General features: G+C 34.9%; 1 protein-coding gene and 1 long non-coding RNA gene across 21 annotated transcripts in view; one reads left to right on the forward strand and one right to left on the reverse strand.

The window, feature by feature from the left end:
• Positions 1-26,710, forward strand: part of LOC144304014 (bifunctional heparan sulfate N-deacetylase/N-sulfotransferase 3) — a 170,927-nt gene that overhangs the window by 135,726 nt on the left and 8,491 nt on the right. For both annotated transcript variants that reach the window (XM_077882444.1, XM_077882445.1), the window contains 6 exons: positions 1,069-1,251; positions 3,937-4,033; positions 9,306-9,429; positions 14,017-14,191; positions 17,398-17,568; positions 18,937-19,046. In XM_077882444.1, coding sequence (XP_077738570.1) covers positions 1,069-1,251; positions 3,937-4,033; positions 9,306-9,429; positions 14,017-14,191; positions 17,398-17,568; positions 18,937-19,046 — 860 coding nt within the window. The remainder of the gene's footprint in view (positions 1-1,068; positions 1,252-3,936; positions 4,034-9,305; positions 9,430-14,016; positions 14,192-17,397; positions 17,569-18,936; positions 19,047-26,710) is intronic.
• Positions 1-26,710, reverse strand: part of LOC144304015 (uncharacterized) — a 147,311-nt gene that overhangs the window by 92,111 nt on the left and 28,490 nt on the right. The gene's annotated exons all lie outside the window — the stretch shown is intronic.

Below are 26,710 nucleotides of genomic sequence, written 5' to 3' on the forward strand. Positions count from 1 at the left end.
TTATTATGATGATTATAACTTATTACTATTCATTCGCATGATATTATATATTTTCAGAAAGTGCTATTATCACATGAATTATTTTTATGATCTTTTTTATAGCAGCATAAATGCGACAATGATTTCTTTGCCATTGAAAATCTCATGCAGAATTATTTCCGTTTGTCAACACTTCACCAACAGAAATTATTTGCATTCACTGGAAACAGTAGCTTCTAAAAAGTCCATTCTACATTCCAGACCAATTTAATCAAACCTACAGAATTTAAATTTATTTTATTATAAAGAAAATGCTGTGTGTTTTTTTTTTTTTTTTCAATGCATGAATTCAATCTAGGTCAGCTGCTTCCATAGGAAGAGTTAATTTTATCTAGCTAAACACTGAAATCTTGTCTTAAAAGAGGTATCTGATATTGGAAATAATAGACCCAGGAACTATGGAAATGGATTTGAGAAAATAGACACATGGAAATGTTATTGATTGAATATAGTTAATATTTTAGCAAAAGTTCAGTCCTTAGTGCCATAATGTCACTAAGGCCATATGTCATCCTGCCATAATGACAGTCCTTCTGTCATTATGGCCTCTAATAAATATAAATCAGAGGATATTCAATTATTGCTAACAGTGGTGATACATTGATTATTTATGTTCTTTAACTTGTAGTACTGCATTATAAGCCAAATTAGTTTGAAATTATCAATTCCAATCTCCTGAGATTCTGCTGCCACAAATTATGAATAGTTCACATATCATGAAGTCATTATGTGTGAGCATCTAGAATGCTATTCAGCATCAAACTAATTGCACCAACATGGATATATTGTTTTTTATGTATTATATTAAAATATCAGAAAAAAATGTTCATCAAATCTTACTAATAACACATCCTCTAATATGCATTGAAATAATGAGAGTACCTGGGATATGTCCACAATTCAGAAACACATCATGAATTGAAACCCTGTGCAAGGACCACTGAAGAAAAACAAGCATTGCTATGATTGTACTGTCCCCTAGGGTTAAAATAACTTGTATGTACACTGAAGTCCATTTTCCTTTTTCAGATCAGCATTTTTATGACGCATTTGTCCAACTATGGGAATGACCGCCTGGGGCTGTATACATTTGTTAATCTGGCCAACTTCGTGCAGACCTGGACCAACTTGCGACTTCAGACTCTGCCTCCAGCACAGCTGGCTCACAAGTATTTTGAGCTCTTTCCAGATCAAAAAGACCCTCTCTGGCAGGTAATATTGGTTCAATAATTGGTATAATTAATTAATCCCATAAACATATCTTGGAGTTCTATGAGGTAATCAAAATCTGAAAAGTGAAGGCATCCAGGGGAAGAAAATACATTTTGGAAATGTTAGGAGTTTGAAAAACTACTTCTTGAACTGCAATCTTATATTATTGCTTCATAATGGGCCAAATTCGCTGTTCCTATACCCATAATTTATAATTATGAAATTCTGAAAGCTCGATGAGGGGTTCAATGGCTGTAATGCTTTCAATCAGGAGTGAGGGGTCAATTTGCAGATTGCAGTAGGCTAAAAAGAGTTAGAAGAATGGTAAATAGGTTGTGTGCAAGGCAAGTAGCCAGCCAGTCCACCTACAGCACATCCTTATACCTTTAATGACTAAATGTCATCAGAGGGATAGGTGAAAAGAGATCAGAACTGACATTTGCTTTCTGAACCACGGGGTCCACCGGCAGCTGCAGAATATGGGCAGCTCTCCAAAGTATTAGCTGGGAATTACTTTGGACAGGGGAAAGGGTTTAGTGGCAAAATTACTGAGCTTCCTAAGAAAAAATATCACATAAACATGGCATATTTAAACTGTTCTACACATAACCCAGATTTCAAAGCATACATTCACACGTGTCCTAGAGTTGCAGAAACATACTTTGAACTTAAAGCCTTACTCCATGATCTGAGGAAGGTGATAATCTTAGCAAATAATTATGTATTGCTTATTGTGTGTCTTTACATGTTAACTCATTAATCCTTACAACTATCCTGTGTGGTAGGTATAATTATTATCCCCCATTTTACAGATGAAGAAACTGAGGCTTGGAAATGCTAAGACACTTATGCAAGTTCACACAACTACTGTATGACAGAGTAGGAATCAGTTCTAGGCCATCTGGTTCCAGAGGCTGTGCTCTTAATCACTGTTCTAAATGATAGTTACTGGGCTACTAGAGAGTTACTAACAGAGCTGATGGTAATAACAATCATCAGAGGTAGAACTGAGTAAATTTCACAGATTGAAGCTGCAGTAAGCTCTGAACTGTATACTCAATTCATTCAGTTTTGAACATGAGCTAACTACAGCCTGACCACAAACAGATAACTCCAAGAAAAAACATAAGTACACATTTTAGAATGTGAAAGTCAGTGGTTGTAAAATTATCATTACATATTACTTTGCAGTTGCTATAACACACATCTTTTTTTCTTAACCACTACAAAATATCACCAAATGTTAGCCACTGGAAGACATGCAATTTTCCTACTGATTTAACACCTTATTTTTTTAAAGATTCTATTTATTTGAGAGAGAGAAAGGGCAAGCACAAGTTGGGGGGTGGTGCGCGGAGACAGAGGGACAGAGACAAGCAGACTCTGCTGAGCAGGGAGCCAGACATGGGATTGGATCCCAGGACTCTAGGATCATGACCTGAGCTGAAGGCAGGCACTTAACTGACTGAGCCACCCCACTGCCCCAACACTTTATTTTTAAACTGAAATCATTATTATTTCAGGTGTTAGGTTTGAAACAACTCTTTCTTTCCAGAATAGCAGCCAAAAAGAACACTCTCACTTTAGTTTTAATATCTGCTGCTTATTTTAAATAAGCAGATGATTTAACTACACACATCTATAATATTAATTGAATAGAAATAGAGTACTGTCCTGATTGTCCTGATTGTTGTATCTGAAATAGTATTAAAGGGTACTTCAATTCTTCACATAATGTGCACTTTGCAATTGAAATTAAGGATGTTCTAGATACAGCTTGCATAGTGGTTTTGATTCATGTACTATACACCAAAAGCAGATCCTTAAGGTAGTAATTCACCTTTGTTTTAGCCTTTTGCTAACATTTAGTGCTTTTTAGCATCATTGTCCGTAAAGTTATAGTTTTACATTTACTGACCTCTAAAGGCAGCTGAAAAGAATCTGCTATCTCTAAATAGTATTATTATGGCCAGATGTGTACCTCCTTAAGCACAGCAAGATAGCTCAAAGTTATTGAGAATAAAAATCTTATACCTTATATTTCAGTTACTTATTGAATGCTGAGAGTATACCTTCTTTTAGATTCACAGGAAGCACAGTCTCTGCCCAAAACTATACTGGAACTCACTATTTTAAAACATACATACATACACACACACACAATTAAGATGTAGAACTGCCAAAAGCAGAAAAAATATTAAATCTTCAGTGGTATGAAGCTGTTTAGCCATAGTGGAAATGTCTTCTTTCCTCCAACCCCACAGTAGACACTGAGCTTTAGGCTGGAAAAGAGAGTTACTTGAAAGCTTCCATGATGCCATTTCAAGGCCTTCATTTAAAAGAAGAAGCCACATGGCTTTGTGTCCTTTATCTTTTTAAGGACAGAAGTTGAAAAATTCAGGGCACGTAGGTGGTTCAGTCATGAATCTGGATTGCAGCTCTGACTCTTGATTCTGGCTCAGGTGATGATCTCAGGGTCATGAGATCAAACCCCACATTAGGCTCCATGCTCAGCAGTCTGCTTGAGATTCTTTCTCTCCCTCTCCTCCCTCCACCCCTCCCCTTGCTCACCTTTTCTTTCTCTCTCTAACATAAATAAATAAGTCTTTTTTTTTTAAGTTGAAAAACTCTATCACACAACAGACATTCACAAAAATTACATCTCTATATTCTTTTCCCATTTAGAATCCTTGTGATGACAAACGCCACAGAGACATTTGGTCTAAGGAAAAAACTTGTGATCGCTTACCAAAATTCTTGGTAATAGGACCCCAGAAAACTGGTGAGAGCTTTTTGTTATGATTAATCAAACAGTATAAAACTTCCGATGACTAGAAGTGAGTTCTTGTCACAATGAGTTTTCAAAATTCCTATAAATACTGATGAATAAATAACACATTTTATTCTCTGACATAACCTTTGTTTAGCTTGATAATGTACTTGAATGATTGTCAAGGAATTTTTTAAAGTGAAAAAGATGAAAATAAATGTCACATGGCTTAAATATCTAGTAGTCAATTTGGTACCAAATGTTAATTTTTCCAAAGACCTGAATTGAAAGGTGGTGTTGTTAACATTTCTAAAATCAAGATGAATCACATATTGAGAAAGTGACTAATAGGATTTCATCAAAAATCAAGATAGACACTATAACTATCTATAACTCTTTATAATCAGTCCCTTCCAGAAAAACAGCCTCTTCATGTCATCTTCCTGATATAATTTATTTCTAAACTATTTCTTGCAGAGATGACTGTTTTCTAAAAATCTAAAGGATGTTTGACAAGCAAAATTCCAGACATAAACAAAACTATGTGCTAACAAAGGTATTTATTCACACCCAGGAGAAATCTTTTGCACCTTTTCTTAAATTGGCATGCAATTTTTTCCCCATTAACTTCTCGTTTAAGAATCAGTATAAAAATGAAGCCCAGTGGAAACTTTAAAATGCCAGACATCCATGCTGTATCCTGCATGATAAATTATTGGGGGCTCTTGGATTCTTGCTTCACAGAAAACAGCCATTTCAACCATATGCCTTTCTAAGGGGAATACCTTCCATCTCCTCATTTGTTTAAAATAACTGAGGAAGATTTTATGTAATATACACAAAGAGTTTAGCCTATTCATTTTCTCTTAGTCCCATTTGCCAATATCAATTTGAAAATAATAAATATGATAAAAAATTTTTCACATCCTTATTTATTTCATTTGTCCTTATCTATTTAAAGTCAAGAGACAACTAGAAAAACATTTAAACTAAAGTCTCTTCAGCAAATTCCCACTTGTCATTACTGATCACATCTCTCTGAACCTTGGCATATCAAATTCACTTCAGAAAGCCCCGCAGGAAGTGCTTCCTCTTGTTTCGTACTAGATGTGCAGACATTTCAAAATCATGGTTAGATGGTAGAACCATTACTTGCCATCTTAAACTCAGTTCGGTTTCTAAATGTTTAGTTAGAATTGTATATAATAGTTACCTTTGGAAGAAAAGTTTTTCTCTTCTTTTTATAGAAACTAAATTTTTTTCCAGTTCTGTAGTGGTAATTTACATGCAATAAAATTTGCCAATTTAAATGCAAATTTTGATGAACTTTAATTATTGTGCAGTTGTATAACACAACACTGACCCTTCTGTCTCATAAATAAACAAACAAACAAAGACACTTCTATCTCCCCAAGGAGTTTCTCCAGCCACATCCCTTTGCAGTCAATGCCCCAACCCATCCTCAGTCACAGGAAACTACAACTTTTGCTACTATAGTTTTGCCTTTTCTAGAATTTCATATAAATGGAAGCATAGAATGTACAATCTTTCATGTTTGACTTCTTTCACTTAAGATTGGCCCATGTTACTATGTACATCAATATTTTATGAAATTGATTTTTTATTTATTTTTTTTATTTTTTATAAATTTATTTTTTATTGGTGTTCAATTTGCCAACATATAGAATAACACCCAGTGTTCATCCCATCAAGTGCCCCCCTCAGTGCCCATCACCCAGTCACCCCCACCCCCCGCCCACCTCCCCTTCCACCACTGCTAGTTTGTTTCCCAGAGTTAGGAGCCTCTCATGTTCTGTCTCCCTCCCTGATATTTCCCACTCATTTTTTCTCCTTTCCCCTTTATTTCCTTTCACTATTTTTTATATTCCCCAAATGAATGAAACCATATGTTTGTCCTTCTCCAATTGACTTATTTCACTCAGCTTAATACCCTCCAGCCATTAGAAACGACAAATACCCACCATTTGCTTCGACGTGGATGGAACTGGAGGGTATTATGCTGAAATTGATTTTTTAAATGGAGAAACATCTCATCAGTTCCATAAAAATTAAATAGCTTATTTTTAGTTTTATCAAAAGCATTTTTCTGAATAATTTGCACATGTGTATAGTCTCCTGTGTATTCAAATATTTTTAGTGTTGAAACTGACAAAAAATAAAACTGAAACTTTATGGATGGTTATTTGAATATATGTGTCTCTGATTAGATGATTGTTTTATACATATACACACATTATACACATTCAAATACACACATACACACACAGGACAGTTTATTCAAACCCAAGAATATGGTAAGGTAAAGACAGAGTTCAGAAACCACATCTAAAAATTTTTGGCCACTGATAAATTATATTATGCCTTTTACTGACTATGTGAACAATTAGATATCTATTGTTTTTGTTTGTCTTATTGATTCTGGTCATGCTATTAAAAGCAAACAACATGATTTAATACAATTCTTAAAAATAAAATTCAGAAAAGAATGTTTCCAGTTGATCTAAGAAAGGAATTAATCTATTTTCTTTTTTCACATTATAATGTCATACTTCCTAAAGATTTTTATTCTTTTCAATTTTTTAATGCATTACTGAATTTCATCTCATAAAAGTTGTTATTTTAAAAAAATATATTTGGGTGCCTGGGTGGCTCAGTCCATTAAGGGTCATCTTTCTTTTTTTTTTTTTTTTTTTTTTGAAGATTTCATTTATTTATTCATGAGAGACACATAGAGAGAGAGGCAGAGATATAGGCAAAGGGAGAAGAAGGCTCCATATAGGGAGCCTGATGTGGGACCCAATCCCGAGACTCTGGGATCATGCCCTGAGCTGAAGGCAAACACTCAATTGCTGAGCCACCTAGGCATCCTCACCCTTGATTTCAGCTCAGGTCATTATCTCAGGATTCTGGGATTGAGCTCCACAGTGGGCTCTATGCTGAGTGTAGAGCCTGTTTAAGATTCCCTCTCCCTCCCAAAGCCCCCCTCCCATGCACGTGCAGTACACTCTCTCACTCTCAAATAAATAAATACATAAATACATAAATAAATAAATACCTTATTGAGATATGAAGGTAGTTGGGTATTTTCACACGGGTTATCTCGCTTGACCTTCTGAACCCCTGATAGTTAAGTACGTTACCCCCACTTCACAAGTAAGAAAACTAAGCCTCAGGTTAGATATTTTTGTTCATGATCACACAATTGATAAGAGTTAGAAGTAAAATCCTGATCCTAGAATTTACCTGACTCTAAAGACCATGCTCAAGAAAGTTTTATTCTATGCTGAATTTCAAGTATGGAACATTTTTCCCTCAGTAAGTTTTAGATTTTGTTCTACATTTCTTTTAAGTCATGATTCTCAAAGTATACTGAATCAGAAACTCTGGATTAGGGCTCAGTTCCCTGTTTTAACAAGCCCTCTAAGTTAATCTAAAGCATATTAAGGTGTGAGAACCACTGTTTTTAGGTCACACGGTGAACATTATTTTATATACTGTAGATTACTAGGTTTTACTCCCTATAGTTACCCATGTTTATTGAGAAAATGCTCATTGTTTGGGTAATATTTTAATCTAGGAACACTGCTTCTTTTGATTCACTGTTTTAGACAATTTTGTTATTGACAGTTATTTTAACAACTTTTCTGTTGTGTTGATATGTTAAATTTAAATACAATATTAAATAAGGCTTGTCAGAGCGGTCAGAATTTTCAAAACTCAATACAGATGGCAACATGACATTATTACTAAGCAAAATTAGAATAGTGATTTCTCCAAGTGAGAAAAATATTATAAGGCTGTGTCTGAAGACCATTGTTAGCTATTGACCTGGAATATAATTAACAGGTCCCGCTCCATCAGGTTGTATAATAATGTAAATCACATTAGAGCAGAGAAGTGGAAACTAGAATCTTAGGAATACTGAATACATGGGCCAGAAATATTTTTATATTATGATTTTATAAACACAGTTACATTTACAAGCACCTGATTAAATTTTAGGCAAACTGAATTAAGATTGCCTTACTTTTTCTTGTGTAATCTAAGCTATACCCTTTAGCTTATAATTTAGGCTCTACAAAACTAATTTTACTGTCTATAACATTGCTCATTTTGAAAAAAAAATCACACCCTTGATCTCTATAGTCACAAATCTACATGGACACGTGTGATATGCCATTCTCTTTCCAAAACTGCAGATTTTATAAGTTATATAACTAAGAAAGGAACTTTTCTAAAAAGCTGATTTTTTACATCACTTTTTATAAATAAGTACATTAAATTTAGGGGCATCTGGGTGGCTCTGTCAGGGGGTGCCTGGATGACTCAGTTAAGCATCTCCCTTTGGCTCAAGTCATGATCTCAGGATCCTGGGATTGAGCCCACATGGGGCTCTCTGCTCAGTGGGGAATCTGCTTCTCCCTCTCCCTCTGATCCTTCTCTCCATTTATGCTCTGTCTCTCTTTCTCTCTCTCAAATAAATATTTTTTTAAAAAGGTACATTCAAAATTAAACTTGTTGAAAGTTTAAATTCTGTCTCAAATTTAATAAACTTTCATAAGCCTCAGGAAGAACTTATAGGAGAACCCAAGTACTGGTTTTGGTGGTATAATATATTAAATAATGGGATGCCTGGGTGGCTCAGCAGTTAAAGCTCCTGCTTTCAGCCCCGGGTGTGATCCTGGCATCCTGGGATCAAGTCCCACATCGGGCTCCCTTCATGGAGCCTGCTTCTCCCTCTGCCTGTGTCTCTGCCTCTTTCTCTCCCTCTCTCTCTTTCTCTCTCTCAAGAATAAATAAAATCTTTAAAAATAATAATAATAATTAATAAATAAATAAATAAATAAATAAATAAATAAATAAATAAATCTGTTATTTATATAACACCTTATCGATATCAAAATATCTTCAGGCACAGTATGTCTTTCATCCTCAAAGAAATCCTATGAAATAAGGAAGGCAGTTATTTTCTAAGAAAGCCAAGACAAAGAGAAGCTAAAAGCCTAAGTCACAGACCAAATCAGTGATTGAGATGGAGTCAGACAGTCCCCGCAACGGGCCTCTTTTCCTCACATCAGACTTACTTCCAGTTTTTAGAATTTGCTTCTTTTCAAATGCTATCTATTCAGTTTAGGTCAAGGAGTACTAATATGGATCTGTTTGAGTCATTACAATACTTAGTTTATTAATGACTTTGAAATGCTAGTTAGTAGGAAACTGTGTTTTCATTTCATTAATTTCTAAACCTCTATTGTCTTTTCAGGAACCACTGCTTTGTATTTGTTCCTGGTTATGCATCCTTCCATCTTTAGTAACTCCCCCAGCCCAAAAACCTTTGAGGAGGTACAGTTCTTTAATAGAAATAACTACCACAGGGGGATTGATTGGTAAGATGGGTTATTAGTATAAATCTAAAAGTATATGTACTGTGCACAGTATAAAATTAGTGCTAATATTTATAAATATATAAGTTTGTAGCCACAAATAAAAGTTATCCTCTATGCCTTGGAAATGGATCGAATAAAATGAAGCACAGAAATTATTCATAAGAAATTTTTCTCAGTTTAAGGGACTTATCACCTCACGAGGCCCACATGTAATTTCAATTTGCATGAATTATCTTTGACAATAATTACAGACATAAAGTCAGAGAAATACCAAAACATCCAGGAATTTCATTCCTCTCTACTTTTAAGAAAATACTTCCATAGCTTTTTCTTCTTGTGTTCTTTGCATTAAGGTGATGCTACAGTCCACATAATAATTTTCCATTTTGCTTTGGTGTAAAGGTAAATAAGTAAATAGAACTAGAAACGTGTATATATTTCATGAATAATGAGAACTATAAACAAAGCTATTAGCAATATACAAAATTTAATTTTTGGTCTTTGAATTGAAATTATAACTATATCAACCATCTAAGGAAAAGAGTTAAATTAAAATCAAAAGTTAAAATGTCAATATATACAAAATACAGTAACAGTAGGAATAGATGTTGCAAAGGAACATGTTAATCATAAAATATATCTGTATATTTTACTGTTAAAGTATAAATTCTAGGCAGAAAGTGATATAAAAGTGAAATTATTAAAATAATTCTAAAGCACATACGTAAATATTTTGCAGTTATTTTAGCATAAAGAGTTGTTGTATATTAACTTCTGTTGTCACATTGCATGATCTTAATTTTACAAGTATCAATCCCCTCAAGAGTTGCTTGTATATGGCCCAGATGGAAAGAAAAGAAATGAATATAATTCGAGCAGCCTCTAAGATTTACATATATTCTAACTGTAATATACATCACTTCCAATTAGTACAGGGCTTGATATTGATTAATTGTGTGGTGCTAAATAACAACTGTGAGAATCAAGAAAGCACCAACTACTTCAGCTGCTATTTGACCAGTGACTCAAATATATATGCCTGTATACAGTAGAATAAAACTAGGTTAACATCAGGACTAAAGGGAGTGATTAAAAACTGTTTTAAAAGTGGAGAGGAATGTAATACTTGGACTTCCTAGGACTTAAGAATATTTGTAAGAATAATCAAAAAAAGTTGTTCATAAGTCAGTAATGTACATAGGCACTATAACAGGAATGAAAAGTCCCTTAAGAAGTTTACAAAGAGATGACAAGTAGAAAGCTAAAGAGCAACTAAAGATTTTAATTATAACTCACTAAAGACACCTCAATTGCAAACACTTTTTATTGACAAATTATATGTTTATAAGAGACACAAATAACAAATAGTAACTGCAAATGTCAACCTATTATCAATAGCTATAGTTTTGTTCTCAAGGACACCAGATGTATCTACAGTCCTCAGGCTGGCCCTGTCTCTCTGTGAAGCACCTTAGCAGTCCCTCTGGGACCAAAGAGCCATAGAGTTGAAGATGACATGTTTCAGTACACCAAGGTGGTTTACAGAATTAACCCAGGCACAGTTAGTTAATCTAGATCCATGGATTTGTGGAAAATCAAGGCTGCCTTGACTGACAGGCAGCCAAAACACAAGCTGAGGCATGAGCAAAGTAGGGCAAATGAAAATGAAAAACCACTTTTGATAAAAACAGCCAAGATTTGCAATCAGGAGATCAAGAGAAATGTTTGATTTATGCATACAGTTAAGTGTTATATTTTATGGTTTGGTATTATTTTTTATAATTACATGGGGATGAAGTGGAGGGTTGGACTAGTACCTGGAGAGCCATAAAATCATGTTAGCACTTAGAATTTCTAAACATCTTAATCTGGCTTTGAGTAAAAATCACTAAGAAATACTCATGGGCAACCTAAGTAAAAAAATAAATGTGTAGTATGTTTCAGTTAAAATGCTGAGGTACTACAAAAGTAGCAAAGCTTAAATGAGGCAGGCATTCACTTTTAACCCCCAAATTGTTTTGTTTTATTTTAATTTAAATTTTGTTAGTTAGCATACAGTGAGTACAATATTGGTTTCTAGAGTAGAATTCAGTGATTCATCACTTACGTACAACATCCAGTGCTCATCATAACAAGTGCCCTCCTTAATACCCATCATCCATCTAGGTAGGTCATCCCCCACCCACTTCCCTCCTTCAACCCTCAGGTTGTTCTCTAAAGTTAAGAGTCAGTTATGGCTTGTTTTTCTATTTCTTTTTTTCTTTTCCCCCTTTCCATATGTTCATCTGGTTTCTTAAATTCACATATGAGTGAAATCATGGTATTTGTCTTTCTCTGACTTATTTCACTTAGCCTAATATACTTTAGCTCCATTCACCTCATTGCAAATGACTATATATACACCCACACACACACACATATATATATAAATTGCAAATGACTATATATATCTGTAGATCTATAGATATAGATATCTATACATATAAATCTATAGATATATATAAAATAGTATGCCATACCTTTTTTATCCATTCATCAGTCAGTGGACATTTGGGCTCTCCATAATTTGGCTATTGTTGATAATGCTGCTATAAACATTGGGGTACATGTTCCCCTTCAAATCAGTATTTTTTTGTATCCTTTGGGTAAATACCTAGTAGTACAATTGCTGGATTGTAGGGTAGTTCTATTTTTAACTTTTTGAGAAACCTCCCAACTGTTCTCCAGAGTGTCTCCACCAGTTTGCATTCCCAACAGTGCCAGAAGTTAACCCTCAAATTGTTAAACCACTCTAGTTCACCCACCAATTCTTATGATAATTTTAATTCATATTCTCCAAGTATATACCTATTTCTACCTGAAAATATGAAGCTGAATTCTTATCTACCTGCTTATTCATCAAACATTTTTCAAGCGCCTCTAACTGCCAGCCACTATACTAGAAAAATATGGGCATAAAGGCAAAGAAGAACTGGACCTTGCTTTTTTCATGAGCCTCTGGCACCAGGCAAAATCAGCACGGTATAGGTCCAAGATCTAGAACTACTTGAGGAAGTTTTTAAGGTCTAAACTATTCCAGGTATAAAGAGGACTTCTGGGAATGTGGAACCATTTTTAGAAACTAAAAGTTATCAGAATTCAGTACCTTCTGCCCTTCTTTTGTGGCTGTTGGAGCCTTTCTCAGAATAAACGAGGCCAAGACCAGTTAGACCAAACAAGATACCACTAGACATCTGGGATAATGTTAGCATCCCTGGAACTACGGTGAGCATCTAAATTAAGAAATACCTTAAAATTTGGCACTTTCCATAAACAGAATATACACCAGAACAGATAGCAGATCAAACTTTCCAGAAATTTTTATATCTGTTTCCTCCTAAAAGGATGTCAGAATGACATATTACCAAGGCAAATTCCAGAAAACATAAAAGGATTTCTCTATTATCCTGAGTTTTAAGACATTGCTTTGTTTTACCAGCCAACTTTGCAATACATTAACAACTGGAATCCTACCAGGATGACTAAAAGAAAACAACATACTGCATAAAGAAGTCATCACTTAAATATTAATGATTCTCTTGTTCAATAATTATTGAACTACCATGTTATGGTAGCCCAAAGTTATGGTGGCTTATAAATTGAAGAGGGTGGGAGTGGAGGATGAAGAAGTCATTATGAATGTGAGAAACCCTAGAAGTTAAATTTACATGTACTCTCTAAAAGGACTCATTTGTCCTTTAAAATTTTTCCCTTAATGCCTCAGAAATATATATTGTCACATACTGAATTAGTTTATATTTGACAGCTTTTGTACAGATGGGACATTATAAAAAATCTATTAAGTCCTACATTTCTGTGCTTAAGGCTTCAGGTATTCCTGTGTTCACTCTGCTGGTGAATTACATTCTCATCCCACTTAAAGATATAGGACATGACCTTGGCAAATTTGATAGGATTTTATATTTGGAAATATGTACATACCTTTTAAACTTTTATGAATATTCTAAAGACTATAAATGGCTCTAAATGGAAAAAAAAAGTTAAGCAAATAGGCAATATTTACACCAAATGTGTCCTGCCCTTTAGCATTTTATAGTTGAATGCAACTGCAGAATTACACATTAGTGGGAAGGAAATTATTTTACTTGTGATAAAGTAAAAAAATTTTTGTCTAAGTCCTTTTAAAATATATTTGAACTGAACATATCATCTGTTTTTATCAAAAGTTCCTTCTGACTGAGCACTCATATTTTCCTCTTTAAAATATTTCTGCATTTAGATACATTTTATAGAGTTAGGTTGATTATTGTTCCAATTCAATCATTCTGTGTCTATATTTTTGCTATTTCCCATACCATTCTTCCTGATAGTAAGCAAAACAAAAAGAAAATGTATTTAGAGAAGCATTCTCAAAATACATTATTAATGTCCTGTATACTTTGCCCTTGCTAACTATATAGAACAGATGCCTTATAGAAAAAGGCTTTACTTTAGGAAACAAGTGAATTTGTGGGATACCTTTGACATCTACAGTCATCAGAGTATGAGTATAAACCAGTCTTATTTTGAGAAACATTCCTTTTCTAGGTATATGGATTTCTTCCCAGTCCCATCTAATGTCACCACTGACTTTCTGTTTGAAAAGAGTGCCAATTACTTCCACTCAGAGGAAGCTCCTAAAAGAGCAGCTTCTCTGGTCCCCAAAGCCAAGATCATCACCATCCTCATCGACCCCTCAGATCGAGCATATTCCTGGTATCAGGTAAGAAAAATACAGACAGAATCTAACAGGTAAGAAAGGGAGTATGAAGAATGGAGGATGGTTTGCAGCAAAAGCAACCACCTCAGGTCTCAATAAAACAGAATATTTGCTAGTTTTACATCCGAATAAAGGTGGATAGAGTTTTATTTCTGGAAAAACTAACTTTCTCCTTCATTTTTTATTAATTTTGGATTAATTTATTAAAATATATTAATAATATGAAAATATAACAAAATAGTATGTACTTGTATGTATATCTGTGCTTCTACACATCTATATTTTGAAAAAATAGACTGAAAAATAGACTAAGGATCCTTTTTCCTTGGAAACTATAAAGTTGAGATAAATGTGAAATGCTATATTCAAAAACCCCTTAACTGTTATTAGGCTAGCATTGCTTCTAAAAAGATACATAATAATTAAGATAGCAAAAAGTAGTGATAAAGAGAGAATTTTTAAAGTAGCAAGAGAGAAGAAAACAGTTGCATAGAGGGGAAACACCATAAATCAATCAGCTGATTTTTCAGCAGAAACCTTGCAGGCCAGGGACACCTGGGTGGCTGAGTGGTTGAGTGTCTGCCTTCAGCTCAGGGCATGATCCTGAAATCCGGGATCGAGTCCCACATTGGGCTCCTTGCAGGAAACCTGCTTCTCCCTCTGCCTGTGTCTCTGCCTCTCTCTCATGAGTAAATAAAACCGTTTTTAAAAAAAAAGAAAAAGAAACTTTGCAGGCCAGAAGAGACTAGCATGATACATTCAAAGTACTGAAAGGAAAAAACTTACAACCAAGAATGCTCTACCCAGCAAGGTTATCATTCAGAATGGAATAGAAGGAGGGATAGTTTCCCAGACAAACAGAAGTTAAAGGAGTTCATCACCATTAAATCAGCCTTACAAGAAATATTAAAGGGAATTCTTTGAATAGAAATAAAAGGCCACAATCAAGAACAAGAAAACTATGAAATGAAAAAAACTGATAGGTAAATGCAAACAGATAATAAAAGTAGTAGGTTAATCACTCATAAAACCAGTATAGAGGTTAAACACAAAAGCAGTAAAGTCAATTATACCTACAAAAATTAGTCAAGGTATTCACAAAATAAAGGAATGTAGAGTCTTATATCATATGCATAAAACATGATGGGGGAAATAAAAATTTAATGTTTTTAAGATGGGCTCAAACCTAAGTGACCATCAACTTAACACAGACTGCTATCCACATAAGATGTTACATATGAACATAATGATAACCACAAATCAAAAACTCTATTTTTGCATATGACAGATATGCAAAAAATAGATAAAGGAATCCAAGTATAACAGGAAAGAAAGCCATCAAACCACAAAGGAAGACAGCAAGAGAAGAAAGGAACAGAGAAGAACTATAAAAATGCAAAACGAGTAACAAAATGTCAATAAGTACATAACTATCAATAATTACTTTAAATGTAAATGGACCAAATGCTCTAATCAAAAGACATTGGGTGGCTGGATGGATAAAAAAGCAAGACCTGGCTACATGCTGCCTGCCAAATGATTCACTTCAGACCTAAAGACACATACAGATTGAAAGTAAAGGGATAGAAAAGGATTTAACATGCAAAAAGAAAGCCAGGGTAGGAATGCTTCTTATATCAGACAAAATAGACTTAAAAAGAAAAGATAGTATCAAGAGACAAAGAAGGATACCACATAATGACAAAGGTAATAACCAAAAACAAAACCACAAATTCCTTATCTGAAACTTTGCACCAGGGTTGGAAATAACACTGCATAAAGTGCATGCACATAGCTCTGATCTTCCAGACAAAGGTAGTATGTTCCACTCCCACAGATAGGATTTCAAAACAATAATTCATGACAATCTAGGATATAAAAGAATAAAGTTTCTCAGCACCAGGCCCTTTTGTTATTTAACAAAAGTAGTTTTTCCAGATTCAAAAAGGAAGAACAGATTGTCAGGAAAGGTTTTATGCCTGGGACAGAGTGGGAAAAGGTCATAATAAAGCAGATGGGATCTTAGATAGGCATATTGATAATAATCTGCCTAACAGGAAGTGAGACATCCTGGAAAACTGAAATCCACAACTCTACACTAAGCATTGATGCCAAATTCCTACAGCCATCTTTTAAATCATAGTATACAGCAAATTGCAAATTGACTGATTAGATTTTGTGCCTTTTACCTTTTCCACTAGGTATCTGGAGAAAAGAGGAATAAGCCTTAATTGACTCAAAGAGAAAAGAAAATTGGAACTTGGCAACTGCTTAGCCCCTGAAAAAACTGAGAATTTACCATAAAAGCAGGTTTCAAGGCTGTAAGCTAACAAAATGTCCTAAATATTACAAATAAATCACTTTATAGTGGCAAAATGCAGGCTTTAACAAAATCTAGTGGTGGTTGTAGTATAGTAATTTGAAACTCAATTGCAGCAAATTTGCTATTCAACTAGATGTGATAAACATCCACAAACCTACCACTAAGCCTGAATATTTATTGGTCAATTTAGGGAAAAGGTGATTTCCTCAAACCCATGGGCCTCAGCCTGAGCCATTATGAAATACTTTCCTATTTGGATTGCTGCTTTCTGCACTTCTGTACAATAAATGATTCTGATTCATCACAAAGGAAGGTTACCATTAGGTAAAATAATCTTGGCTTTTGGATGCTAGGTAGTGTATGATAAAAGCTGTGGATTTGAGATAATGTACATGTCAGAGTTTTCAGTAGTTTCTCCATTTAAAGTAGACAGTTGGGCTTTTCTAATCTAAAACTGCATTACTAGATAGAGAGCGAAACTGTGGCAGAACTAGCAGAGTGTTTGTGTGTTATGGATTTTCAATGGATGTAAACATGGTTTGCTTATGGGCTGCAAAGGGGGCATTAATGCAACTTTCAAAAGTTTGCTTCCTGGATAAACATATACACTAAGGAAAAAACTCAGTAAAGTTGGGTTAAGGAAGTCTATCAATAAGAATTCAGCCTCTCCCAAATAAGCTCTCAAAAAAGATACCTTCATCAGTGTCATAACTTTAAATCTTGATGCTCCAAGCAAACATTTTCATCCTTTATTAATTGAAAAACAAATAACTCTCCAGCAGAGAGTTGCTCCTTCCTTTAGCTTCAAGACTTGTCACAGAGATTGGTTTTTAATTATTCATGCCTATGGTTCAAGCTAGTTTAATTATCCACCTTTTCGTCATAGCATCAGCGATCTCATGAAGACCCCGCAGCTCTGAAGTTTAGCTTCTATGAAGTGATCTCAGCTGGGCCCCGTGCACCCTCCGAGCTCAGAGCCTTGCAGAAGAGATGTTTGGTCCCAGGGTGGTATGCCAGTCACATCGAGAGATGGCTTGTTTATTTCCCTCCCTTTCAGGTATTGAGCAATAAGAATTTACATCATGTTACAATCTCATTAAGTTGATGACTTTGCCTCTAGGATAGAGGAAATTTTTACTCATTAAAACATTACTAGCTTTTACTCTGTAGTTGTAAATAAGACTACGGCAAAGAATACTAGTTAGGCAGAGGTAAGCAAACTGTTTTTCTTTCTAAAAGTATCTCAGAATAATTCTCCCTGCTGTATTTTCTAGTGCATGTCCGTCCTGATTGTAAAAAACCTCAAAAGCTTCATATCCCGGATTCTTATTCTGCCAATAAAGCTTGAGAATCTCTTAAACAAGACAAATACTGTTTTTGCTTAATTGTCATTATTTCCCTTTGAATGAAACATCTTGCAGAATTTTCCATAATCCCTATGTTTTTCTTGCCTTCCTTGCTTCTCTCTTTTGCCAGGCACCAACCTAGATTACAAACTCAGCACCTACATTGGATTGCATGAAGCAATCCAGTCACATCAGATGTGTCGCATGCCTGTGTGTCTAGAACTATGCTGTCCAGCATGATAGCTGTTGCCACATCTGGCTATTTAAATTTGTGTTAAAATTACATAAAATTAAAAATTCAGTTTCTAATCACATTAGCACATTTTAAATGCTCAATAGGTACCTGTTAGACACAACTATAGAACATGCCCATAGTCACAATATATTCTAGTGAACAATGCTGGTCTAAGCTAAACAAATATTGGGCATGCGAGGTATGAGCAAAAAGGAAGAACAGATTGTGGTTTCTTTGTGATCTTCCATCATGGTCTGCCTGGCGTTTTGTCTTTCTGGGCCACCCACCTTCCTCCCTAGAGTAACAAGCAAATTTTTCCCCTCAGTTGATGGAAGAACTTCTTTCCACATTCAGCTTCTCTGGGAGTCTCATCTTTTTTTCCAAATGAATTATCTAACTATTTCTAAAATAGTGCTCCTCTGAATGGACTCATGGAGAATGACATGTCCTCTGCTTCATTATACCTGGGCTTATTCCAGCTTTTCTTCTTTTTACAGTTCTCCTTCCCAGCTTGAATGATTGGAACCATTGTTTGCTTGGTTTCTATTTGTGATTTTGTAGTCACATTTCTTAAGCAATTTGGATCTCTTCAAATGGCTTTTTGTTTTCATAGTATTTTCAGGACTTCTCAGATTACAAAACAGGAGTGCATTTAATTAGTGTGATTTATTTCTTATTCCAAGTCATTAATAAGAATGGCCTAGTTAAGTCCAACAACAATGTATGCAAATCCCCTCAGAATGTCTCTCATTGAATAAATTCAAGAGTGTAGGAATTGTTTGTTATAGTGTTACACATCTTTTTGCAATGTGCATTGTCTTTTTTCCTCCCTTTGGTAATTTAGCTGCTAATTATCGATGGGCAACAGCTAAGGATGGATCCTGCTACAGTGATGGATGAAGTACAGAAATTTCTAGGAGTCTCTCCTCATTATAATTACTCAGAAGCTTTAACGTAAGTTTATATTCTTATTAACTTATTAAAGTTTCAGGAGAGAATTGGTTTTGAAAAAACTGTAGTTTAGTGATGCAAGTATTGTGTTAGCTGTTCCTTACATAGTGATTATTTTCTGATTTGTTTGACATGAATTACTTGAAAACTATCTTTTCAGCAGTGTGGCAAATAAATGTCCTAAATCCTCTGTTGATCACTAACTATCAAAGATTTACTCCAGAAGGAAAGAAGGGAAGCAAAATAACAGTAAATCTTAAAACTAACAATAGCCACAGAAGAGGCTACTTAGTCAATAAGTGCTGAGTCTATTTAGCAGACAATGGTGGAAACTCATGAAAGCATGAAGAAGTGACTAGATGGTTCAGGAACTCTCTCCTCTGTCTTGTGTGCAATTTTCAAAAACAGTGTCATGCAGCAAGAAAGTCAACCAATAGGTGACTGAATAGGCAGAGAGACATGTGTTTTTTTTTGTTTTGTTTTGTTTTTTTTTTTTGAGAGATGTGCTCTTAAACATACTTCCATTTTTTGCTTCTATATTTTTACCCACTGTGGATCTGAGGAGGTGTCTTCTTCAGTGGCCACAAAAATTATAGCTCTGGTTTGGCTTTCTTTTGCTGTTTTCTTTCTGATCTTAGGTAACTGACTATATCTGGACAAGACTAGGATAAGGCAAGAGAAGCATTAGGATTTAAGGAAACACTCACTCTCAGTTCCATGCAAATGCCTAAGAGTGAGTACCTCCTGCAATTTTGCACCCGGATACGTCTCTTACCTTAATCCTGACTCTGGACTCCTTTTAGCATTTTATATAAGACCTCCTCTTACTTTGTCCAGTGTAATCGTCAGTAATCAAATTTATGAAAGTTGTGTTTGTTTCTGTTTCACATGTCTAGAGCAACTGGAAGATAGTGAGTTGGATGAGCTATGGATTGGACCCCCACTATAACACTTTTTTTTTTAATTTGAGGGTCATAGGCTGAGCCTTAAAGAAACTGAAAATGACTGTTATGGAATTCTTCCTTTGTATTTCTCAATATAAAACTCACTTCTATAGATCAACTGATTTTCTCTTTTCATCATATGCCTTACACCTTATAGCAAGTTATAAGTTATGAGAGGTAGGATTCCTTTACCTTTCAGCATCCTTTACAATAAAGATTGGCAGACAGGATCCCTGGGTGGCTCAGCGGTTTGGCATCTGCCTTCAGCCCAGGGTATGATCCTGGGGTCCCGGGATCAAGTCCCATGTTGGGCTCCTTGCATGGGGCCTGCTTCTCCCTCTGCCTGTCTCTCTCTCTGTCTCTCTCTCTCTCTCTCTCTTTCCCTCTATCTCTCTGTCATGAATAAATGAACAAAATCTTTAAAATAAAAAGATTGGCAGAAAAACATCCAATATTGCTTATGTCTTGTGCAAATCATATGCAGAGACCTATGTAAGAAAGACATTTTGGTGTGGGGGACAAAGGAACTCAAGTTTTGAGCTTCCTTCCCAAGAGCCATTTACTTTGTTGTTTCTATTAACCTTCTGACCTCTGTGTTTTTATACTATGAGTACTATTAGAGCTTTGTAGAGCTTAGTTCAAGTACTAACACAGACTTTACTCGCCTTAGGTATTTAACTTTAAGCTTGACCTTAAAGAAACCTGAATGATTTTAGTTTGCAGTTAGAAATTCAAGTCCACTTTCTGCTTTATATCTTTTTTAAGTATCTCTTAGAAAAGAAAGCTTTTATTTTCTAAACAGTTTTCTATTTCAAGTTAGTTTATCTTTGGGTCTTTTTTGTAGAGCATATAGCAAAGCATTGTATTTCAGAAAAAAGAAGTGAAGTATTCTATAAAGACATAATCTCTTTTTTTATGGAATGGTCCTTGACCTGCATGCTGTGTTATTTCTCCTCTTTGCATCCAGCTCAGCAGCAAGCTTTTTATTCACCTCCACTGCCAAGAAAAGGGAGTGTAAACTAAAGAGAAGTAATATCAAAGCAACGTACTATACACAAAGAACTGTGGATCACTTTGCACCTGGGATGTATCTGGCTAAAATTGCCCGTTATATGATTCTCTAACTTGGTATGGGGCTCAGTGGGTGAAGTAGCAAGATAAGATATGCGTAGTCTCTGAAACCACAGCTTCTCGCCCTGCAGGGCTGCCCAGGCTCTCATCCTGCTGATAGAGATAATGTACAGCCATTCAGTTTCTTTTTGTATCTTCTTGTCAATCATCAGTTGGCCTTACACACATCAGCAGTGTACCTGTTGTAGAATATTTGGAATTTCAGGTCGTTGTCTCAGGTCTGAATTGTTGTAAATCCTCCTTCACCAAGCCCTTTGCAGTTCTGGAATCCTACCCCTATAGTTAGTTACTCTTGTTAAAGGAACTGTACTGATAAGATTTTCTGTGGTGCTTTAGACACATTGAGATGAGCAGGGGCCACACAAAATGTATGTTCTCAGGAATGTAATTTATTGTTTCATATATTTTCTGCTAGTGATAGTGAGGACCATCTCTTTGGTACTTAAAAAAAATTTAAAATCCTCTAAGAATGTACTGAGCTGTGAACAGATAGGAATTCTCAACTAACCACATAAATCCAGTTTTTGCACACAGAATAAATGAATGAAACTAGGTCTACACAAAGATTTTACCATACAGTCTTGGCATGAAAAAGTACTCCAATTTAAGCACTCTATAAACTGATTATCTTCAATATAAAAGCAGTTCCAATTTCAAAACTATCTTCAAGAAAAATGGCAATAAATTTCCACTGGCAAGAGGGTTATTTATCCCTTTCCCAATTGCTAAACAAAATATTTGAGACTTCCAAATTTCATGCAGTCATTGGTTGTCTTAAATGACTTAGTACTGTCATCATGAATTTTCAATGACATTGAATATTTTAAAAATCTGATTTTCTTGGTCAGAATGGATAGGATTTAAATAAGTAGTATAAGTTTTAAACAATATAAATGCAAGCCTCTCACTCAATTAAGGAAATTAGTATTTTACAATTCTTGTTCAACATAACCTTCATGCCTACATTGTAAATAGGATTGATATACACGCACGTTATTTTAGCTTTCCTGTTACATGTTACACAGTGTTTTAGAGCTGACTGATCATTTGAGAGAAAGCAGTAAAATAATGTTTAGCATGGAATTGTATCAACTAAAATGAAAAATGTAAACTTTTTATTTTTCCATGAACATATGCACTCACAATTATACTTAGCCATCAATGACCCTGACAAGAGGTTTCACACTTAGAAATACTGGTTAAATACCTGAACCTGACATATTTCTTTCTCAGTCAGTTAACTTGTTTGTCAACACAAATGAAACTGGATTTCGTTCAATGAATTTCTAATACTAATTTCCTGTGAACATTTCAATAAATGGACAATGAGAATTTGAAGGCCAGGAGCTGAATAAAGATCATGGGTTTGTTTTGTTCTGTTCTGTGGATGAGGCTTGACTAAGTCATAAAAAATTGAAGCTGTTTCAAAATTCAAGGACTTCAATTGCTTCTCATCCCACTTCTTCCCCTGGCAACCAAATTTACATTGCCCAGTCTTTCCCATCCCATTGTAAATGAGTTTGAGTAAAAATGTGCCACATTAAAACCTTTTTTAGTAGCAAAAAATAAAAGTAGTCATAGTAGCTAAAATCTGTTGGTCCCCTGGACCACTCATGAAAGAGCACCTAGCAATGGTAAGTGGTGAAAAAGAAGATAGTGAGTCCCAATTTCTTCTGATGAATTTGTTTTTTAAAGTGACTATAACATTTGAAAGTCAATATGCATGTATATGTTCTACATTTATATGCTTACATATATTGCTTCATATCAATACTATATATGATAGATACTATTAGCTCCATTTTTCAGCTAAAAAAAATGGGGCACAAAAAAGTGAAGCCAAAAGTCACTCAGCAAATAAACTGAGGAGTCAGGACTGAAACTCAATCAGTCCGCTGGAGCCTGCACTGCCAATCTATTAAGCCCTTCAAGTTGGCACAAGATGTTAGAACTAGAGAAAAACAATATTGTAAATTATTACTAATGAATAGTATACCAGTAGAAAGTACTTTTTAAAAAAGACTGAAAAAAATAAAAAATAAAAAAGACTGAAACCTTAAAAACAAGCTTTTTAAGTTGTCTCAGTCTGTATTATAAAAAGAATCAATCTTCAGACACGCTATCACTTTGCATAATAAATGTACAATCATAGTGATATGCAAATGAAAATCACACTGAAATACCACTAGAATGGCTATAATCCAAAAGACAATACCAAATGTTAGCAAAAATGTGGAGAAACTGGAGCCCTCATATATTGCCGATGATAATGAATAATATATGGCTACTTTGGAAAAGCAGCTTTGCAGTCTCCTAAAAATTAAACAGAAGCTCACAAATAACTTCACTCCTAGGAATCTACTCCAAGAGAACTGAAAACCTATGTCTATCAAAAACTTGTTCACAGAAACATTATTAATAATAGCCCCAAAATGGAACTAATCCAAATGTCCATTGCCTGGTAAATGGATTAACAAATTTTGGCATATCCACCCCCCCGCCAAATGGGGAAAATGTCCAGAAAAGACAAATTAGAAACTGAAGCAGATCAGTACTAGCCTGGGGCTGGAGGTAACAGCAGAGATTGCTTCCAGTTGGCTCTAAGGAACTTTTTGGGATTATGGAAATGTTCTAATACTGGATTGTGGTGATAGTTATAGAACTATATAAACTAGCTGCAAATCACTTAATTGTACACTTAAGATGGGTGATATGATAAATTATACCTCAAAAAAGCTGTTACAAATAAAATGGGTATCAGCAAAATGGTTCATTATTTTTTTAAAGACTTTATTTTTATTTATTCATGAGAGACACAGAGAGAGAGGGGCAGAGACATAGGCAGAGGGAGAAGCAGGCTCCCTGCAAGAAGCGTGATGTGAGACTCGATCCTGAACCCCAGGATCATGCCCTGACCCAAAGGCAGACACTCAACCACTGAGCCACCCAGGCATCCCAGCAAAATAGTTCATTAAATCATAAAAGCATATCTGTAGACAGGAATCTGATTTAAAAACAAACAAAAAGTAACTTCTGTGTTTGTTCCATATTAGTAACACCTAAATGATGGTGTTTTGGTTTTGAAATTTACCTGTACTGTTTGCAATCCACTATTCTCCCATAGAAATGTTATTTCAATGTACAAGCATTTTAAATATCTAAATAAATAATCTAAATATAATCCAAATATTCCCTAGGATTCACCCGTCCAAGAGTAAAATTAAGGTCACATTTTCATTGATATAAAAATGTTACCAGTTGGAGACTGAATGACTGGAGAATTTCAATGGTCTCAGCCTACAAGTCTAGTTATTTCTAGACATCCCCAGGTGATATTCAATAAAAATTTAAGAACCAATCCATTCTTGTTTTACTCTAATTCAACAAAGTTCTGTTGTTCTATTATGAGCAAGACTCTAGGATACAATGATAAACAAAGTATCTCTACCTCCAGAAAGAAGTGGGTAACTATAGGGGTCAACACATAAAATTTCCTCCAAAAGGTTCACCTTCTGGGATGCATGGTTGGCTCAGTTGTTGAGCATCTGCCTTCGGTTCAGGTCATGATCCCAGGTCTTGGGATCAAGTCCTACATCAGGCTCCTTGCAGGGAGCCTACTTCTCCCTCTGCCTGTGTTTCAGCCTCTCTCCCTGTGTCTCTCATGAATAAATAAATCTTAAAAAAAAAAAAAAAGGTTCACATCCTGAAGTCATTTAAAGGAGAGTCCTAACCAAAGAAAGGTTTCTTTATGTCCCACCAGTTATCAGTGGTACCAAGATTAATCTTAAGAGGAACACTGCTGATACTCTAAATGGTTGTAAGGAGATCTTTCTGTTTCCTGTCAAGCCTCTTCACTTGAACTCTGAAATTGCATTGCTGATATCCTCAAACTCATAAGGTCAATATCAATCCCTTCTCCTTTTCTTTTCCACTCCAACACACTTATGCCATTGCCTATGAACTTACACATACAGATGCTTGGGCTACATGCCAGCCACACACACGCGTGCACACACACACACACACACACACATACACACACACACACACACTTTTTCTCAATAAAGACCAGCATGATAGACAGCCTGCTGCATAAGCAGTAACCACTTAGCAGAGATGAAAGAAAAACCTATTTTTATTTTGATTCTCAATTATATTATGTATAAAGTCCAGTGTCTCTTAAAAAAATCATTCTGTCAGAAGGCTGCTCATTTTCACATAATACATGTGTATTTTCCAGAGATGTATCTATAGTTAGGTATATTATCAAAAAAATAATAGGTGGTCTGGATTCTGAATTTTGATTGCTTAAATTCTTAAAAAGAGTCAGAATTCAATTGTAGAAATTGCTAAGGACAAAATGTTTATGAAAAATATTATATCAATAGCAGACTTCCAGAAATGGTGTTGTATTAGAGATTCCCAGCTTTCATGTACAGGTTATTTAAATAATAGTCTTTTTAATGCTTTTTCTTTCTTGTACCTCTCAGTATGGGACTACTTTATTTAGTTGCCTTATTGATTCAAACAAGAATATAAATAACATGAAAACATATCATGTTGTGTCCTGATCTCACACAATTGTCAGTAATCATGAGAAATAGGTTTTGCATAAGTGGGATGTAAATAATCCTTTAGTGTCTCTAATACCCATACAGAGATCTAGGTTTACATTCTTTTCATATGGCTATATTATAAACTCCACAAAATTAGCTACATAAAGACTACCTTCCAAATCATATCCATACGTATACATACACATTCAATTACACTATAATTTTAAATCAGCTTTAAGGATGAACAATTCATATATAATAAACTCTGCCCATTTTAATTGTATAATTGATGAATTTTGACATATGGTTACAGTTGTATACACCACCACAATCAAGATACAGAACATTTCCATTAATCCAAAAAGTTTCTTCATGCTCTTCTGAAGTCAGTCCTTTCCCCTCACTCTTGCCCCCTAGAAACCACTCATCTACTTTCTTTCATTTAGCATAGTGATTTTGAGATTCCTCCCTATTGTTACATCTGTTAGTAATTAGGCCTTTTCTATTATTGAGTAGTACTCCATTCTATGGATATACTACAATTTGTTTATCCTTTCATTAATTGATAGACATAGAGTTGTTTCCATTTGAGGCTAGTTACAAACATTTGTGTACATATTTTTGTATGGACATATATTTTCATTTCTCTTGGGCTAACACCTAAAAATGGATTGATGGGTCAAATACTAATTATATATTTAAATATATAAGAAGTTTTCCAAAGTGGCTATAATATTCTTAATTTCCACAAACAAGGTCTAGCAGTTCTAATGGTTCCACGTCTTTGCCAACACTTGGTATTGATCTTTTTAAACTGCCATTCTAGTGAGTGTTTGTGGTATTTCATTTGTGATTTTAAACCTATTTTTTTATTTATTTACATATTTGAGAGAGAAAGAAAAAGTAGTAGGGAGGAGCAGAGGAAGAGACAGGAAGATAGAGGGAGAGAGAGAGAGAGAGAAGTAGACTCCTCGCTGAACAGGAAACCCAATATGGAGCTCGATCCCAGGACCAGAGATCATGACCTGAGCCAAAG

This window comes from Canis aureus, chromosome 33, assembly GCF_053574225.1.
Source record: "Canis aureus isolate CA01 chromosome 33, VMU_Caureus_v.1.0, whole genome shotgun sequence".
Taxonomy (NCBI): Eukaryota; Metazoa; Chordata; class Mammalia; order Carnivora; family Canidae; genus Canis; species Canis aureus.